The sequence below is a fragment of the Heterodontus francisci genome, chromosome 1, assembly GCF_036365525.1.
Source record: "Heterodontus francisci isolate sHetFra1 chromosome 1, sHetFra1.hap1, whole genome shotgun sequence".
In the NCBI taxonomy this organism is placed as follows: Eukaryota; Metazoa; Chordata; class Chondrichthyes; order Heterodontiformes; family Heterodontidae; genus Heterodontus; species Heterodontus francisci.
This window is the reverse complement of record NC_090371.1, coordinates 286,857,862-286,877,457: the sequence shown is the minus strand read 5'-3', so window position 1 is coordinate 286,877,457 and position 19,596 is coordinate 286,857,862. Positions and strand designations below refer to the sequence as shown.

General features: G+C 43.1%; 1 protein-coding gene across 2 annotated transcripts in view; it reads left to right on the top strand.

Moving 5' to 3' along the window:
- The window catches only part of LOC137377586 (polycomb group RING finger protein 3), a 283,609-nt gene that overhangs the window by 60,801 nt on the left and 203,212 nt on the right, over window positions 1-19,596 (top strand). For both annotated transcript variants that reach the window (XM_068047388.1, XM_068047379.1), the window contains exon 2: window positions 4,221-4,307. In XM_068047388.1, coding sequence (XP_067903489.1) covers window positions 4,221-4,307 — 87 coding nt within the window. The remainder of the gene's footprint in view (window positions 1-4,220; window positions 4,308-19,596) is intronic.

Genomic DNA, 19,596 nt, shown 5'->3' with positions numbered 1-19,596 from the left:
TGCCCATCGCTAAGGTAAACCTAACCGAATTGTGATCACTATCACCAAAGTGCTCACCTACATCTAAATCTAACACCTGGCTGGGTTCATTACCCAGTACCAAATCCAATGTGGCATCGCCCCTGGTTGGCCTGTCTACATACTGTGTCAGAAAACCCTCCTGCACACACTGGACAAAAACTGACCCATCTAAAGTACTCGAACTATAGTATTTCCAGTCAATATTTGGAAAGTTAAAGTCCCCCATAACAACTACCCTGTTACTCTCGCCCCTGTCGAGAATCATCTTCGCTATCCTTTCCTCTACATCTCTGGAACTATTCGGAGGTCTATAGAAGACTCCCAACAGGGTGACTTCTCCTCTCCTGTTTCTAACCTCGGCCCATACTACCTCAGTAGACGAGTCCTCAAACATCCTTTCTGCCGCTGTAATACTCCCCTTGATTAACAATGCCACACCCCCCCTCTTTTACCATCTTCTCTGTTCTTACTGAAACATGTAAATCCCGGAACCTGCAACATCCATTCCTGCCCCTGCTCTACCCATGTCTCCGAAATGGCCACTACATCGAGATCCCAGGTACCAACCCATGCTGCAAGCTCACCCACCTTATTCCGGATGCTCCTGGCGTTGAAGTAGACACACTTTAAACTAAGTTCTTGCTTGCCAGTGCCCTCTTGCGTCCTTGTAACCTTATCCCTGACCTCACTACTCTCAACATCCTGTACACTGGAACTACAATTTAGGTTCCCATTTAAGGCGAGATACTCAGTTTTCTGGTCTGTTATTGAATCAAGGGATATGGGGAGTGGGTGGGAAAGTGGAGTTGAAGCTTGAGACCAGCCGTGATCATATTGAATTGTGGAGCAGGCTCAATGGGCCACATGGTCTACTCCTGCTATTTCTTTTGTTTTTATGTTGTGAGGAGTTGCAAATTGAACTGAACAATTGTCAATCGCCAGTGAACATCTGCACTTCTGACCTAATGATGGAAGGAAGGTCATTGATGAAGTAGCTCAAGATGGTTGAGCATTGGACACTGCCTTGAGAAACTCCAGCAATGTCTTACGAGGAAAGGCTGAGGGACTTGAGGTTGTTTTCGTTGGAGAGAAGGAGGAGGAGAGGTGACTTAATAGAGACATATAAGATAATCAGAGGGTTAGATAGGGTGGATAGTGAGAGTCTTTTTCCTCGGATGGTGATGGCAAACACGAGGGGACATAGCTTTAAGTTGAGGGGTGATAGATATAGGACAGATGTTAGAGGTAGTTTCTTTACTCAGAGAGTAGAAGGGGAGTGGAACGCCCTGCCTGCAACAGTAGTAGACTCGCCAACTTTAAGGGCATTTAAGTGGTCATTGGATAGACATATGGATGAAAATGGAATAGTGTAGGTCAGATGGTTTCACAGGTCGGCGCAACATCGAGGGCCGAAGGGCCTGTACTGCGCTGTAATGTTCTAATGTCCTGAAGCTGTGATGATTGGCCTCTGCTGATAGTAATCTTAATTTCCTCACTCTTGGCCCCTAGGCTACCCACTAGTTCTGGTATGTATCTGGTGTCTTTTACTGTGAAGACAGACACAAAATATTTGTTCAGTGTCTATCATTTCCTCACTGCCCGTGATAATTTCTACTGTTAGCTTCCAAGGGATCAGCGTTTACTTTAACTAATCTCTTCATTTTTATATACTTGTAAAAGCTCTTACAATCTGTTTATGTTCCTGGATGGTTTACGCATTCTATTTTTTTTCCTTATGAACTTTTACTGCCATACCTTTTAGTCTATTTACCCAACAAACCTCAGTCAGCTCTCTTCTCAAATCTATGTAATTGGCTTTGTTTAAGTGTAAGATTCTTGTTTGTGATTAGAGTATGTCGTTATTCAACTTAATATGGGATTCAGTTGTATTATGATCACTATTTACCAGCAGATCTTTTACGATGAGATTATTAATTAACCGCCTCACTATACAATACTGGATCTAAAATACTGATAATGCCTTTTGGTTCCACAATGTATTGCTCTTCTGGCTGAAGATGTTTCCAGATGTTTCAGCCTGTATTTTGCACTCGTGCTGGGTTCCGCCATCATTGAGGATGGGGATGTTCATGGAGCTGCCTCTTCCTGTTGTTGAATTGTCCTCCACTATTCATTACTGGCAGTATTCCAGAGCTTTCATCTGATCTATTATTTGTGGGATCTTTGAGCTCTGGCTGTAGGGCTTCTGCTATTTAGCATGCATGAGATGAGAAATTTTTCACTCAGAGGGTTGTGAATCTTGTGTATTCTCTACCCCAGAAGGTTGTGGATGTTCAGTCGTTGAGTATGTTCAGTACAAAGGTCAATAGATGTTTGGATGCTATGCAAATTAAGGGATCTGGGGATAGTGCGGGAAAGTAGAGTTGAGGTCGAAGATCAGCCATGATCTTGAATGGCGGAACAGGCTCGAAGGCCAAATGGTCTACTCCAGCTCCTATTTCTTATTTCGTCAGAATTGGGGAAAGTTAGTAATGTCGGTTTTAAGTAGTTTAAGTGGGGGAGGGTGGAAAAGGACAAAAGTGAACGTCTGTGATAGGGCGTAAGACGGGAGACATTAAATAACAAAAGAGTTCTTCCCTTCAACCACAGACCTACCCAGTCCTGATGAAGGGTCATCAACCTGAAACATTAACTCGGTTTCTCTCCCCCCATATGCTGCCGGACCTGCTGAGTATTTACAGCATTTTATGTTTTTATTTCAAATTTCCAGCAAATGCAGTATGTAGCTTTTATACAACTTGAACTGTGTTTTTCCAGTAAAAGAACTCTATAGCTATTGGATTGCCATGATTTTTTCTGTTGAACCAAGGTCATAGAATTATATAGCACAGAAGGAGGCCATTTAGTCCATTGTGCCTGTGCCCGCTCTTTGAAAGAGATATACAATTAGTCCCACTCCTCTGCTCTTTCCTCATAGCCTTTTCCCTTCAAATATTTATCCGATTTCCCATTGAAAGTTACTATTGATTCCACTTTCATGCAGTGTGTTCCAGAAAAAAAATGAATCACTGTGTAACAGAGGTTCTTCTCATCTCTCCTCTGGTTCTGTGGTTACCTACCCTTGTACCTTTGGAAACAGTTTCTTCTTAATTACTCTGTCAAAATCCTTCATGATATGCAATACTTCTATTATATCTCCCTTTAACCTTCCCTACTCGAAAGGAGAACAATACGGCACAGTGGCGCAGTGGTTAGCACCGCAGCCTCACAGCTCCAGCGACCCGGGTTCAATTCTGGGTACTGCCTGTGTGGAGTTTGCAAGTTCTCCCTGTGTCAGCGTGGATTTCCTCTGGGTGCTCCGGTTTCCTCCCACAGCCAAAAAGACTTGCAGTTGATAGGCAAATTGGCCGTTATAAATTGCCCCTAGTATAGGTAGGTGGTAGGGGAATATAGGGATAGGTGAGGATGTGGTAGGAATATGGGATTAGTGTAGGATTAGTATAAATGGGTGGTTAATGGTCGGCACAGACTCGGTGGGCCGAAGGGCCTGTTTCAGTGCTGTATCTCAAAATCAAAATATAAATCAATCCAGCTTCTCTCGTCTGCACATAACTGAAATCCTTCATCCCTGGTACCATTGTGACAAATCTCTTCTGCACCCTCTCGAAGGCCATGGCATCAATTTTTAAAGTGTGGTGACCTGAATTGGCTCGAATACTCCAACTGGACCTAAACAGAGTTTTTTGAAGTTTTGCCATAACATCCTTGCTTTTGTCGTCAGTGCCTCTTTGTAAAGCCAAGGATCCTGTATGCTTTATCAACAGCCTTCTCAACTTGTCCTGTCACCTTCAAAGGTTTGTGTCCATACACCCCCAGTTGTCACCTGTTCTTGCACTCATTTTAAAATTGTACCCTTTAGTTTGTATTGCCTCTCCTCATTCTTCCTGCCAAAATGCTTCACATCACTCTTCTCTGCGTTAAATTTCATCTGCCATGTGTTTGCCCAATTCAGCAGTCGGGATTGGTGTTTTGGACTATTATTAGCAATGTGTTACTTTTCCACGCAATGTGCTGTTCTGTCATTAGTGCAAATATAGGTTTAGCTATTTAGCTGTGAGGTTAGCACCAGAATCATTTACTGAGCATACAATCTGAGAGTTATACTGGAAGTTGTGGTATTTCACCAGTTATAATATAACCATAGTACAAACTGAATATCTTGTCTCATTTTTGCTCAGGTGTTTCATGCGACTGCTCAAACATTCCGATCTACCCCGGGCTCATCACATGACTACACTGCAGTGCTTCGTGTCAGAGCAACACAGGTAACTTGTTGATTACACATCATCTCATCTCATTCTTAACCAATCTGAATTCTACTTTCAATCAAGTACTGAGTTTATTGTACGGCATGTCACCTTATCACTGTGTAGTGTCCTAGTTCCACTTCTGCGGAAAATGGAATTTTGCACCAAAATACACTTTTTCCCTAGACTATACTCATTCAGTAGATCAAAGGAATTATTTTCTGAAAATATTTCTACCTGCAATATTAGAAGTTTAAGAATGTAAGTTGAAAAAGGGCAGGAAAATGGTCTATCCAGCCTGTCCCGTGCAGACATGGTACAGCCTAAACTTATCATCAAATCTCCGCCACTCCCGATCATGCAATCTCCTGAGAGAGACAAACAAAACCATAAGCTAATTTAATGTAGATCTCTGGGAAATTCCTCCCAGACGCCCAGAGGCAGTTAAGCAAACCTCAGGAGACTACTGTCGCTCATGCCACAGATCACAGTTAGCCTCACTTATCTGTGTAACGTAAAATGTCTTCAGTCTCTCAACCCTTTGAATTTCTGCAACAAATTTATCTGGCAACGTATGTCACAGGTTGACTACTCTCTGGAAAGAAGTTCTTCCTGGAGTTTAACCTAAGTTTGCTTTCTTATTTTGTACTAATGTCTCCTAGTCCTCCCCTCTCTATCCTGTTCAAATAGGAGCTGTCTATCTGAACAAAATCCATTCCTTTCTTCATTTCAGGTCATTTCAAAGACCTCAGTCTTAGCTCTTCCCAGTCTAGGATTTTTCTGTGTCAAAAGCTACAGTTCCCTGAGTGCCTCCTGATAATGAACAGCCACAAGTCAAGGTATTATCTGGTGGTCATCCTCTAGACCTCCTCCAGGGTTCAATAGACCCACTTAAAAAAATTTAAGGGCAAGTTAGTAAAAAAAAAATCATCCTAAGGGTGGTCAAAATTGATAATTTGCTACCACAGACATTATGGAAACAGAGTCCACCTTTTTCCAAAGGAATGAGATAGTTGCTTATGAAAAATGGAATATTCAAGACTGTCAAGTGTTGCACAAGGGGAGTTTTAACCAAGTGTAGTATTTAACTGAAATGGGGTTAGAGGAGTGTCAGGAAGCATACTCATATGCAAGATGTTTAATGCAAGATTAAGATGAGCGGAAGAGTAGAACGAGACTCAGTGGCTCCCTGAGAAAGATGATTTAAATGTTTCTCAAAATAGAGTTGGCCCATTTCTCAAACTGATTTTCCCATGATTTTTCCAAATGACCAGCAGCTAAACATTTAGCAAACATTTTGATGGTCTTTGCCAATTGAGTTTTCACTTAATTGCTTCAGTTTACTTCTGCGCTCGCTCCTTGCTTAGCTTTCTGCTTTCACTCCCTGCTGTTTGCTTCTGGCCATTTCATTGCCTTTTCCTGCGCCATGTGGGAACTTCAGGACACTTCACGTCTCTTGGGCGACTACATGTGTAGGAAGTGTCTCCAGCTGCTTCAGCGTTAGCTTAGGATTTCCGAGCTTGAGGGGAAACTAAAATCATTGCGGAGCATCAGGGAGAAGGAAAGTTTCCTGGGATCAGATGTTCCAGGAAGTGGTCACCCCACAGGCAGTAAAGTTCTGGATAGTAGATGGGTGGCCATCCAGATGAGTAGGAAGAGGCAGGAAGTGAGGTAGTCTTCGGGGTGTTTGCCACTCTCAAATTGGTTCTCAGCTTTGGAAACTGCTGGGAGTGACAACATCTTGAAGGAGTGTAGTCCAGACCATGACACCAATGGGCAAGGGAATGTACAGGAGGGAACAATAAAGAGTAGAAATGTAGTTTTAGGGGATTTCATAGTTAGGGGGAACGGACATTTCTGTAACCATTACCATGAGTCCTGCATGGTGTGTTGCCTCCCTGGTGTCAGGGTAAAGGACATCACGGAGAGGGTGCAGGATATTCTGCAGGGGAAAGGGAGTGAGTAAGAAGTTTAGATTGATTGATTGATACAGCACTTAAACAGGCCCTTCGGCCCACCGAGTCTGTGCCGACCATTAACCACCCATTTATACTAATCCTACACTAATCCCATATTCCTACCACATCCTCACCTTTCCCTCTTTTCCCCTACCACCTACCTATACTAGGGGCAATTTATAATGGCCAATTTACCTATCAACTTGCAAGTCTTTTGGCTGTGGGAGGAAACCGGAGCACCCGGAGGAAACCCACGCAGACACAGGGAGAACATGCAAGCTCCACACAAGCAGTACCCAGAATTGAACCCGGGTCGCTGGAGCTGTGAGGCTGCAGTGCTAACCACTGCGCCACTGTGCCGCCCCTTGTGGTACACATTGGTACCAACGACATAACAAGGGCAGGTGCTGAAATCCTATGGTCAGATTTTCGGGAGCTGGGACCTCGAAGGCCATAATCTCTGGATTACTCCCAGTGCCACGCGCTTGAGAGAGTAGAAATCGGAAGATAGGGAGGATCACTGTGTGGCTTGAAGCATGGTGCAAGAGGGGGGGCGTCAGGTTCTAGGAGCATTGGGATAAATTCTGGGGCAGAAGGCACCTATTCAAAACGATGCGTTGCACCTCAACAGGGCTGGAATCAGTGTCCTCGCGGGGAGATTAATTGGTGTGGATGGGGAGGTTTTAAACTCGATTGGCAGGGGATGGGCACCAGCAGCATACAGAAGCAGAAAAGAGGAATATGGTTCTTAATGTGAGAGTGTTGGACAGTTTTCCAGAAGGGAATAGTTCCATATTAAATGGAAGTGGAATGCAAAGACAGGATTACGATGAATGTATATAAACACACAAAGTGTGGTGAATAAGGTTGGTGAGCTACAAGCACAAATAGTTGCTTGGGGTGTGATGTAATGGTAACAGAAATGTGGCTTAAAAACAATGTCTGGGCTCTTCATATACATACACTGTGTGCTGCTGGAGGGCACAGTGTGAAGAAAGGAGTTTGGTTAGTGAGTGAATTTTAAGGGTTAATCTTTCAAGACTAGTTTTTGTTTTGTTTACATCTAGCATTTAATTGAAATTCCTGTTTAAGAGGTAAGTTAGGTTTCTTGTAGTTTTAAACAGGGGTATACTTACAGCTTGAGAGTAGCTGAAGCTAGTTAATTAGGTAGCTAGCTTAAACTGGTTTCTGAGCTTTAGCAGAGTTCCAGCTTTGTTTTCAGAGTATAAATTGAGGGGAATCTCAGTGCTGCTTCTCTGCACTGAGTGAAGCTGGAGGGCAGAGTGTGTGAAGAAGAGAGTTTGATAAGTAAGAAGAAAATAAATTTGAGTGCACAATGTAAAGTGGGAGTTCGGTGTTCTACCTTTTTTCAGCTTCCAGTAGCTGCCTGTCTCATCGGTACAGGGGAAGAAGTTGGTGAGTAACTGGTAAGTTATTTTACTTATTGTAATAAAGAGTTTTTAAAGTTACGGTCAGCTCGGCCAAGTGGAATGTACGTCCTGCAGTAGGTGGGAAGACATGGATGCACCATGTGTCCTCGACGAATACATCTGCGGGAAGTGTCACCGGCTGCAGAAGCTTGAGCTCCGGGTTTTGGAACTCGAGCAACGGCTGGAGTCACTGCTGTGCATCCGCGAGGCAGAGGACTACATGGATAGCGCGTTTAGGGAGGTGGTCACACCACAGGTTAAGAGCATGCAGGCAGAGAGGGAATGGGTGACCGCCAGGCAGTCTAAGAGAACCAGGCAGGCAGTCCAGGAGTCCCCTGAGTCTATCTTGCTTGCTAATCGGTTTTCCATTTTGGATACAGGTGAGAGTGATGGTTCCTCGGGGGAATGTAGCCAGATCAAAATCTGTGGCACCACGGGTGGTTCAGCTGCACAGGAGAGGAGGAAGAAGAGTGGAAGGTCAATCGTGATAGGAGATTCGATAGTCAGGGCATCAGGCAGGCGTTTCTGCAGCAGTAACCGTGACTCCAGGATGATGTGTTGTCTCCCTGGTGCAATGGTCAAGGGTGTCACAGAGCGGCTGCAAGACATTCTTCTGGGGGAGGGTGAACAGCCAGAGGCCGTGGTCCACATTGATACCAATGACATAGGTAGGAAGAGATCCTGAAAACAGATTTTAGGCAGTTAGGAAGGAAATTAAAAAGCAGGACCTCCCAAAGCAGTAATCTCAGGATTACTCCCAGTGTCACATGCTAGTGAGTATAGGAATAGGAGGATTGATCGCTGAACATGTGGCTGGAAAATTGGTATAGGAGGGAGGGCATCAGTTTTCTGAGGCATTGGAACCTGTTCTGGGCAGGTGGGACCTGTACAAGATGTACGGGCTAGACCTTAACAGGACTGGGACTAACATCCTCACAGGGAGATTTGCTAGTGCTGTTGAGGGTATAAACTAGCTTGTCGGGGGTGGGAACCTGAGAGGTCGCTCAAATTGGAAGTAAGTAAAGCTGGTAACAGGAGGTAGAAAAGTAGCAAGTGACATTAGAAGGCAGGTGAAACAAAGGCAATCATCAACTAGGCTTAGAATGCAGAATGTCAAGACGTGAAGGTTAAGGGCACTCTACCTGAATGCAAGCAGCATTCACAACATGGTAGATGACTTAAAGGCCCAAATAGAGGTAAATGGGTATGATCTAATTGCCATAACGGTAATGTGGCTGTAGGGTGACCAAGACTGGGAACTGAATATTCAAGGATATTCGACGTTTAGGAAGGATAGGCGAACAGGAAAAGGAGGTGGTGTTGCGCAGATAATAAAGGATGGGATCAGTGCATTTGTAAGGGAGGATCTCCGATTGGAAGAACAAAATGTGGAATCTGTTTGGGTGGAACTAAGAAACAGCAAGGGAAGCAAACATTAGTAGGCGTTTATAGGCCACCAAACAGTAGTGGTAGTGTGGGGCATGTCATTCTTCAGGAGATTAGAGAAGCATGTAGCATGGGTAATGCAGTAATCATGAGTAATTTCAATCTGCACATAGACTGGGTAAACCTATTGAAAACTAATGCTGTGGGGTATGAGTTTCTGGAGTGTGTTATGGATGGTTTTCTGGAGCAGTATGTTGAGGAACCAATTGGAGAACAGGCTATTTTAGATTTAGTATTATGTAATGAGAAAGGGCTAATTAATCTTATTGTAAAAGAACTTTGAGTGATAAGTGACCATAATATGGTAGAATTTTACTTTGTTTGAAAATGAGGTAGTTCAGTCTGAAGCCAGGGTGTTAAATTTGAACAAAGGAAATTATAATGGTATGAGGGGCAAATTGGCTGAGGTGGATTGGGAAAATACATTAAAAGGTATGATAGTACAAAGGCAATGGATAGTCTTTAAAGAAATATTACATAGTTTACAGCAACTATACATTCCTTCAAGGCACAAAAACCCCAAAAGTAAAGGCAGTCAACCGTGGATAACAAAGGAAGTTAAGGATTGTATAAGATTAAAAGAAAAGGCCTATAAAGTTGTTAGAAATAGTAAACCTGAGGATTGGGAGGATTTTAGAATACAACAAAGGAGGACCAAGAAACTGATAAAGGCAGAATAGAATATGAATGTAAGCTAGTGAACAATATAAAAACGGACTGTAAAAGCTTCTACAGATACGTAAAAAGGAAACGTTTGGCTAAGACAAATGTGGGTCCATTACAGGCAGAATCAGAAGAATTTGTAATGGGGAATAGAGAAATGGCAGAGAAGCTAAATGATTACTTTGTGTCTGTCTTCACTGCGGAAAATGCAAGAAATCTCTCAGAATTAGAGATCCAAAGGATTGGGGAGAATGAGGAATTGAAAGAAATTAGTATTAGTAAGAAGGTTGTATTGGAGAAATTAATGGGGCTGAAGGTCGATAAGTCTCCAGGACCTGGTATTCTACATCCCAGAGGATTGAGAGAGGTATGTATGGAGATAGTGGATGCATTGGTGATCATCTTCCAAAATTCTATAGATTCTGTAACGGTTCTTGCAGATTGGAAGGTCGCAAATATCATTCCACCATTTAAGAAGGGAGGGAGAGAGAAAACAGGGAATTACAGACCTGTTGGCCTTACATCAGTCGTTGGGAAAATGCCAGAATCTGTTCTAAAGGATGTGATAAATGGACACTTGGATAATAATGATCTGATTGGGCATAGCCAACATGGATTTATGAATGAGAAATCATGTTTGACAAAACTATTGGAGTTTTTTTGGCTATGTTACTAACAGAATTGATAAAAGGGGAGTTGGTGGATGTGATATACTTGGATTTTCAAAAGGCCTTTGATAAAGTCCCCCACAGGAGATTGGTTAGCAAAATTAAAGCACATGGGATAGAAGGTACTATACTGGCATGGATTAAGGATTGGTTAACAGGCAGAAAACAGAGTAGGAATGAACGGATCATTCCCGTGTTGGCAGGCTGTGATCAGTGCTTGGGCCACAGCTGTTCACAATATGTGTCAATGATTTGATCTGGGACCAAATGTAATATTTGCAAGTTCATGGATGACTCAAAACTAGGTGGGAATGTGTGTTGTGAGGAAGATGCAAAAAGGCTTCAAGGGGATTTGGACAGATGTAGTGAGTGGGCAAGAATGTGGCAGATGGAATATAATGTGGAAAAATGTGAGGTTATCCACTTTGGTAGGAAGAATAGATGTGCAGAGTATTTCTTAAATGGTAAAAGATTAAAAAGTGCAGATGCACAAAGGGACGTGGGGTGTCCTTGTCAATAAGTCATTGAAAGCCAACATGCAGGTGCAGCAAGCAATTAAGAAGGCTAATGGTATGTTAGCCTTTATTGCAAGAGGATTTGAGTACAGGAGTAGTGCAATCTTGCTTCAGTTGCCTCAAGCCTTGGTTAGACAGCACCTGGAACACTGTGTGCAGTTTGGTCCCCTTACCTTAGGAAGGATATTATTGCCATAGAGGGAGGGCGATGAGGGTTCACCAGACTTGTTCCTGGGATGGCGACGAACGAGAGGTGATCTCTTTGAAACCTAAAGAATACTTAAAGGGATAGACAGGATAGATGCAGCTAAGCTGTTTCCCCTGTTTGGGGAGTCTAGAACCAGGGAGCACAATTTCAAAGTAACGTGGAAGTCACTTAGGACGGAGATGAGGAAAAAATTCTTTATTCAGAGGGTTGTGAATCTTTGGAATTCTCTACCCCAGAGGGCTGTGGAAGCTCAGTCATTGAGTATGTTTAAAGCAGAGATTGACAGATTTCTAAATACAAATGACTTAAGGGATATGAGGGTAGTGTGGGAAAAAGGCATTGAAGTGGATGATCAGCCATGATCGTATTGAATGGTGGAGCAGGCTCGATGGACTGAATGGCCTACTCCTGTTCCTATGATATGGTGTTCAGAAAAAATAGCGAAGGATAAAAGGGAGGTGGGTAGCAATGCACATTAGGGAGCATTGTACTGTTGGAAAGGGACAATGTCCTTGAGGGGAGAAAGAAGCAAAATGGGTATGATCACACTACTAGTGGTATTCTATAGGCCTTCAAATAGAGAGAGAGAGAGGAGCAAATCTGCAGCAAAATCACAGCTGTGCAATAACTATGGAGTGGTGATATTGGGGGACCTTAATTAACCAAATATCGATTGGGATAATTCTAGAGTAAAGGGTAAGGAAGGGGAGGAATTTCTGAAATGTTTTCAGAGAACTTCCTTGATCAGTATATTCTCAGCCCAACTGAAAAGGAGGCAGTGCTTGATCCAGTGCTGGTAAATGAGGTGGACCAAGTGTCTGATCGTGAGCACTTGGGTAAGAGTGATCATCATAACATAAAGTTTATACTAATAATGCAGAAAAGCAAAGAACGAAATAAGGTTGAACATCTAGATTGGAAGAGAGCTCATGTCAGTGCGATGAGAAGGGATCTAGCCAGGGTAAAATGGAAACCAAGATTGACAGGAAAAGCTGTATCAAAACAATGGGTGATCTTTAAGGAAGGGATGGTTCAGTACAGGCTGGTTACGTTCCAACAAGTTCGAAAGGTAGGGAAACCAAAAACAGGGCTGCTCGGAAAATGTGGGAAATAGAGATTATGATGAAACAAAAAAAGATGGTCTGTGATGCATGTTAGGTGAATTCTTCAAGCAAGGACTAGGCCATATGTAATTTGAGAGGGGAGGTGAAGTGGAAAATAAGACTGGCAAAGAGAGAGTAGGAGAATAGAATGGCAGTCAACATAAAAGGGAACCCAAAAATCTTCTGCCGGCATGTAAATAGTGGGTAGTAAGAGGTGGAGTGAGGCCAATTAGGGACAATGAGGGTAATAAATGCTTAGAGGCACAGGGCAAGGCTGGAATACTTAGAGTATTTTGTATCAGTGTTTACTAAGGCAGAGGAATCTGACGTAATAACAGTGGAAGTGAAGAGCGTAGAGGCAATGGATACGGTGAAAATTGAGGGGGGGCACGGGAATTAAGAGGCTAGCTATACTTGGGGTAGCTAAGTCACCTGGACTGGATAGCTTGCAACCCAGGTTGCTAAAAGAAGTGGGAATGAAGGTAGCAGAAGGACTTGCCATAATCTTCCAATCTTACCTGGATATGGTGGAGGTGCCAGAGGATTGGAGAGTGGCAAATGTGACACCTTTATTCAAGAAAGGGTATAAGGACAGTCCTAGCAACTACAGGCCAGTCCAGTTAGTGTAACCATCATTGGTCATTAAGGTTTTAGAAACAATAATCGAGGAAAAAAAATCAACAGACACGAGGAGAGGTTTGAGGAGAGCCAGCACAGATTTGTAAAAGGTAGATCATGCTTGACTAATCAAAAAATTCAGTTAGATGAAGTAACAGAGAAGGTTGATGAAGGGAGTGTGGTTGATGTTGTTCATATGGATTTTAAGAGAGTCTTTATAAAGTACTGCATAAAAGGCAGGTTAACAAGATTGAAGCTCATGGAATAGGAAGGTCAGTGTCCATACGAACATATGAATTAGGAGTAGGTGTAGGTCATTTGGCCCCTTGAGCCGCCTTCGCCATTTGATCAGCTCATGGCTGGTCTGAATGCGGCCTCAACTCCACTTTACTGTCTGGCACCCCCAATAACACTTAGATTCTTGATAGACAAGGGAGTCATCCAACTTAGCCTTGAATATATTCAGTGACCCAGCATCTGCTGCTCTTTGAGGAAGCGAATTCCACAGACTAATGACCCTCAGAGAAAAAAGCTTCTCCTCACCTCCGTCTTAAATGGAAGCCGCCTTATTTTTAAATTCTGTCTCCTATTTCTAGTCTTGCCTGTACGTGGCAACATCCTTCCAGCATCCACCCTGTCAAGTTCCCTCAGGATCCTGTATGTTTCTATAAGATCACCTCTCATTCTTCTAATCTCAATTGGGTATAGGCCCAAGCTTTTCAACCTTTCCTCATAAGACAACCCTTTCATCCCAGGACTCAGCCTAGTGAACCTGCTCTGAACTGCTTCTAATGCAGTTATATACTTTAAGTAGACAGTACTCCAGATGAGGTTTCACTTGCGCCCAGTACAGCAGTAGCAAAACTTCCCTACTTTTATATTCTATTCACCTTGCAATAAATGACAGCTTTCTATTTGCCTTCCTGATTACTTGCTGTACCTGCATGCTAACTTTTTCAGATTCATGTGCCAGAATGCAGAGTACTCTCAATTTAAATATTCTGCTTTTCCATTCTTCCTGCCCAAGTGGACAAGTTCGCATTTTCCCACATTATGCTCCGTCTGCCAAATTTTTATCCACTCACTGAACTTATCTATATTCCTTTGTAGACTGTTATCTGCAAATTGAGCAACTTTACATTTAATCCCTTCATCCAAATAATTTATCTAGATTGTACATAGTTGAGGCCTCCTTTCTTGAATAGAGGTATTACATTTGCAATTTTCCAATCTGATGGGAGCTTTTCAGAATCCAGGGAATTTTGGAAGATCGTAAACAATGCATCCACCATATCTGGAGCACTTCTTTTAAGACCCGAGGATGCAAGCCATCAGGTCTTGGGGACTTGTCAGCCTTTGGCTCTAATAGCTTTCCCAGTACATTTTCCCTGGTGATTGTGATTGTTTTAAGTTCTTTCCTCCTATTTTTCAAGTATCTTTGGAATGTTTTTTCTGTCTTCTACAGTGCAGACTGGCACCAAACACCTATTCAACCCTTCTTCCATTTTCTTGTTTTCCATTGTTAGTTTCCCAGACACTCTTTCTGGAGGACCAACACTAGCTTTGCTCTTTTCCTATTTAATTACATGTAGAAACTCTATCTGTTTTTATATTTCTAGCTAGCTTTCCCTCTATTTTTGGTCATTCTTTGCTGGTTGTTAAAATCTGTCCAATCTTCTGATCTGTCAATAATCTTTGCAGAATTGTGTGCTTTTTCTTTCAAATTGCTACTATCTTTAACTTCCTTAGTTCGCCACGAATGGTGCATTCTTCTCCTAGAGTCTTTCTTTCTCACTAGAATATTACCTTTGCTGACAGATATGGAACATCTCCTTAAATGTCTGCCACTGCTTCTATACTGTCTTATCTTAAACCTTATTTTCCAGTTCATTTTAATCGATTCTGTCTTCATACCCTTGTAATTGTCTTTATTTAAGTTTGAAAGACTAGTTTTTGACCCACAATTCTCACCCTCCAATTGGATGTGAAATTCCGTTATGTAATGATCACTGTTACCTAGAGGCTCCTTTACTCAGAGGTCATTAAGAGGTCATTACACATTAACCAGGTCTAAAATAGCCTGCTTTCTGGTTGGTGCGAGAACGTACTGTTCTGAGAAATTGTCCCGAATACACACTATGAACTCATTTTCCAGACGACCTTTGCCAATCTGACTCGTCCAAACTATATGTAGATTAAAATCACTCATGATCGTTGCAATACCTTTCTTATGAGCCCCCATTATTTATTCCAATTGGATAACAAATTGGTTTAAGGGCAGAAAATAGCGAGTTGTGGTAAGTGGTTGTTTTTCAGACTGGAGGATGGTAGACAGTGCTGTTCCTCAATGGTCAGTGCTAGGGCCATGTTTTTTTTTTACTATATATAAATAACTTGGGTCTTAGAATACAGTAGAATTTCAAAATTTGCCAATGACACCAGACATGGAGGTGTGGGAAACAGTGCGGATGATATGAACTGCCTGCAGCAGGACATAGATAGGCTAGCCGAATGGGCAGACAGGTAGCAGATGGAATTTAATACTGACAAGCGTGAGGTGATGCATTTTGGTGGGAGCAATAGGGAGAGGCAATATATACTTAATGGCACAGTCCTAAAGATGTGCAGGAACAGAGGAACCTGGGGTGCATGTGCATCAAATTTGGAAGGTGGCAGGACATGTCGAGAAAGTGGTTAATAACGTTTATGGGATCCTGGACTTCATAAATAAAGGCATAGAGTACAAAAGCAGGGAAATAATGCTGAACCTGTATAAAGCTCTGGTTAGACCCCAACTGGAGTATTGCATACAGTTCTGGTCACCACAGTTTAGGAAAGATGTGAAGATCCTCGAGAGGTTGCAGAGCAGATTTACTGGAATGATTCCAGGGATCAGGGATTTTAGTTACAAGGTTAGGTTGGAAAAACTGGGATGGTTCTCCCTGGAGCAGAGATTGAAGAGAAATTTGATAGAGGTGTACAAGATTTTGAGAGGCTTAGATAAGTTAGACGAGGAAAAGCTGTTCCCATTAACTGATGGTACAAGGACCAGGGGACACAGATTGAAAGTTTTGGGCAAGAGATGCAGGGAGGAAGAACCTTTTTACACAATGAGTGGTAATAGAACATAGAACAGTACAGCACAGTACAGGCCCTTCGGCCCTCGATGTTGTGCCAAACCTTTAACCTACTCAAAGATCAAACTAACTACCTACCCTTCATTCTACTATCATCCATGTACCTATCTAAGAGTCGCTTAAATGTCCCTAATGTATCTGCTTCTACTACCACCGCTGGCAGCGCATTCCACGCACCCACCACTCTCTGTGTAAAGAACCTACCTCTGACATCTCCCCGAAACCTTCCTCCAATCACCTTAAAATTATGCCCCCTGGTGATAGCCCTTTCCACCCTGGGAAAAAGTCTCTGGCTATCCACTCTATCTATGCCTCTCATCATCTTGTACCCCTCTATCAAGTCACCTCTCATCCTTCTTCGCTCCAATGAGAAAAGCCCTAGCTCCCTCAATCTTTCTTCGTAAGACATGCCCACCAGTCCAGGCAGCATCCTGGTAAATCTCCTCTGCACCCTCTCTAAAGCTTCCACATCCTTCCTATAATGAGGCGACCAGAACTGAACACAATATTCCAAGTGTGGTCGAACCAGGGCCTTATAGAGCTGCAGCATAACTTCGCGGCTCTTAAACTCAATCCCCCTGTTAACGAAAGCCAACACACCATACGCCTTCTTAACAACCCTATCAACTTGGGTGGCAACTTTGAGCGATCTATGGACATGGACCCCAAGATCCCTCTGTTCCTCCACACTGCCAAGAATCCTGTCTTTCAGCCTGTATTCTGCATTCAAATTCGACCTTCCAAAATGAATCACTTCACACTTTTCCAGGTTGAACTCCATCTGCCACTTCTCAGCCCAGCTCTGCATCCTGTCAATGTCCCGTTGCAACCTACAACAGCCTTCCACACTATCCACAACTCCAGCAACCTTCGTGTCATCGGCAAACTTGCTAACCCAGCCTTCCACTTCCTTATCCAAGTCATTTATAAAAATCACAAAGAGCAGAGGTCCCAGAACAGATCCTTGTGGAACACCACAGGTCACCGAGCTCCAGGCTGAATACTTTCCATCTACTACCACCCTCTGTCTTCTATGGGCCAGCCAATTTTGTATCCAGACAGCCAACATTCCCTGTATCCCATGCCTCCTTACTTTCTGAATGAGCCTACCATGGGGAACCTTATCAAACGCCTTGCTAAAATCCATATACACCACATCCACTGCTCTTCCTTCATCAATGTGTTTTGTCACATCCTCAAAGAATTCAGTAAGGCTTGTGAGGCATGACCTGCCCCTCACAAAGCCATGCTGACTGTCTCTAATCAAACCATGCTTTTCCAAATAATCATAAATCCTGTCTCTCAGAATCCTCTCCAATAATTTGCCCACTGCTGACGTAAGACTAACTGGTCTGTAATTCCCAGGGTTATCCCTATTCCCTTTCTTGAACAAGGGAACAACATTTGCCACCCTCCAATCATCTGGTACTACTCCAGTGGACAGTAAGGACCTGGAACTCACTGCCGACAAGGGTGGCGGAAGTGGAGACTCAATGGTTTCAAAAGGAAATTGGATGGTCACTAGAAGGAAATAAACTTGCATGGCTATATGGATCGAGCAGGATAGTAGGACTGAATGGATTTCTCTATGGAGAGCCAGCATGGATTTGATGGGAAAATGGCCTCCTTCTGTGCTATATATGACCCCATGACGGAGTCTTTATGCTCTAGGGCCTAGCTTTTCTTGTGCATCTGGTCTGGCCTGGCCTTGTGCAGATGATTGACTGTGTCCATAAATTATTCTCTGAAGTCTGATGGGGTGGCGGCGGTGTGGGGCAATCCAGTGCTGGCCTGGTGCTGTGCATTTTCTTTGTCCAATCCCTGAATGCACATAGATCCCCTCCACCTCCCTTTCCACTGCTGGTGTTCCTAACCCTAAACTTTGTAGCCCAGCGCTGCATAATTATTCAGAGGTGTCAGTTATCGACCCTTCTCTATCCACTGTGTACTGGCTCCAACTCCTCAAATGCTCCTTGATGCCAGACTCTCCGTCCTTCTAGCTCTGTGTCACTCTGGCCTTGATAATCCGGTGAAAGGGGACTAAATGATCTAGGCTTCCTTTGCTGAGAATTGGCTGACTCATGTCTAAATGCTAATCCTGAGATGAGCTCTGACAAGTCTACAGTCCTCTTGCTCTAACACACTGAGAGGGTGCAGAGGAGATTCACTAGGATGTTACCTGGGTTGGAGCATTTCAGCTATGAAGAGAGACTGAAAAGGCTAGGGTTGTTTTCCTTTGAGCAGAGAAGGCTGAGGGGGGGACCTGATTGAGATATACAAAACTATGAGGGGCATTGATCGGATAGATAGGAAGAAACTTTTTCCCTTGGCGGAGGGATCAATAACCATGGGGCATAGATTTAAAGTAAGGGGCAGGAGGTTTAGAGGGGATTTGAGGAAAATTGTTTTCACCCAACTGTAGTGTTCTAGTGAAGCTCAGCGTAAGCTTGAGAAACAGCACCTCGTCTTTAGATTATGCACTCTACAGACTTCTGGACTCAACATTCCACAATTTCAGACCGTAATCTCTGCCCCCATTTTGTTTCCTTTTTATTTGCCAGTTTTGGTGTTGGTCTCTTTTTCCCTTGCTTTTGCTTTCGGTTGACAGCTGTTCATCATTCTACTGTTTGCACCTCCTCTAGGCGCATCTTTTGTTTTTTTACTTTTCCACGATGCTCCCTTTGACCCTGCACCACCAGCCCTATTATTTAGTCTCTCCTGCCTTCCACCGTATCACAGACCTTCCGTATTGTTCCTTTCCACCCCGCCCCCTTTCACTTCCTTAAAACCTATTACATTTTCATTTTTCCCAGTTTTGGTGAAAGGTCATCAACCTAAAACATTAACTCTGTTTCTCTCTCCACAGATGCCAGACACACTGTGTATTTCCAACATTTTCAGTTTTTATTTTGGATTTCCAGTATCTGTAGTATTCTGCTTTTGTCTTCAAAAATTAAATCAGGTTTTTCAGGCATGACCTACTCTCTAAAAATCCATGCTAACTCTCTGATCTGCTGAACAGTTCTGTCTTTATTATAGACTGTTCCAGTTTCCTGACAACAGATGTTAGACTAACTTGTCTATAATTCTCTGGTTTCCCTCTTTTCCCTTTCTAAATAGCAAAGTGACGTGCAATTTACCAATCTAAGTGAATGGTTCATGAATTGAGAGAACTTTGGAAGATTATAGTCCAGGCATCCTCAGTGTTCTTACCACTTCTTTTAAATCCCTGGGATGGCAGCCATCTGGTCCTGGCAGTTTGTATTCCTGAGTGCCATTATTTTTTTCATTACTGTTATTTTACTTATGGTAATTTGGATGAGTCCCTGCCCTGATTCAGTGTTCGTTTCCTTGGGCTGTCCTGCATGCTGACCTCTTCCCCTCCTGTAAATACTGACGCAAAGTAATTGTTCAATGTGCCCACTATTTTCATTGACAATATCAATGTTAGCAATTTTCAAGAGGTGCTTATTCCAGACTTCTTTGGAATGAGTTGAGGGTTTCTGCCTCAACTACCCTATCAGGCAGTGAGTTCCAGACCCCCACCACCCTCTGGGTGAA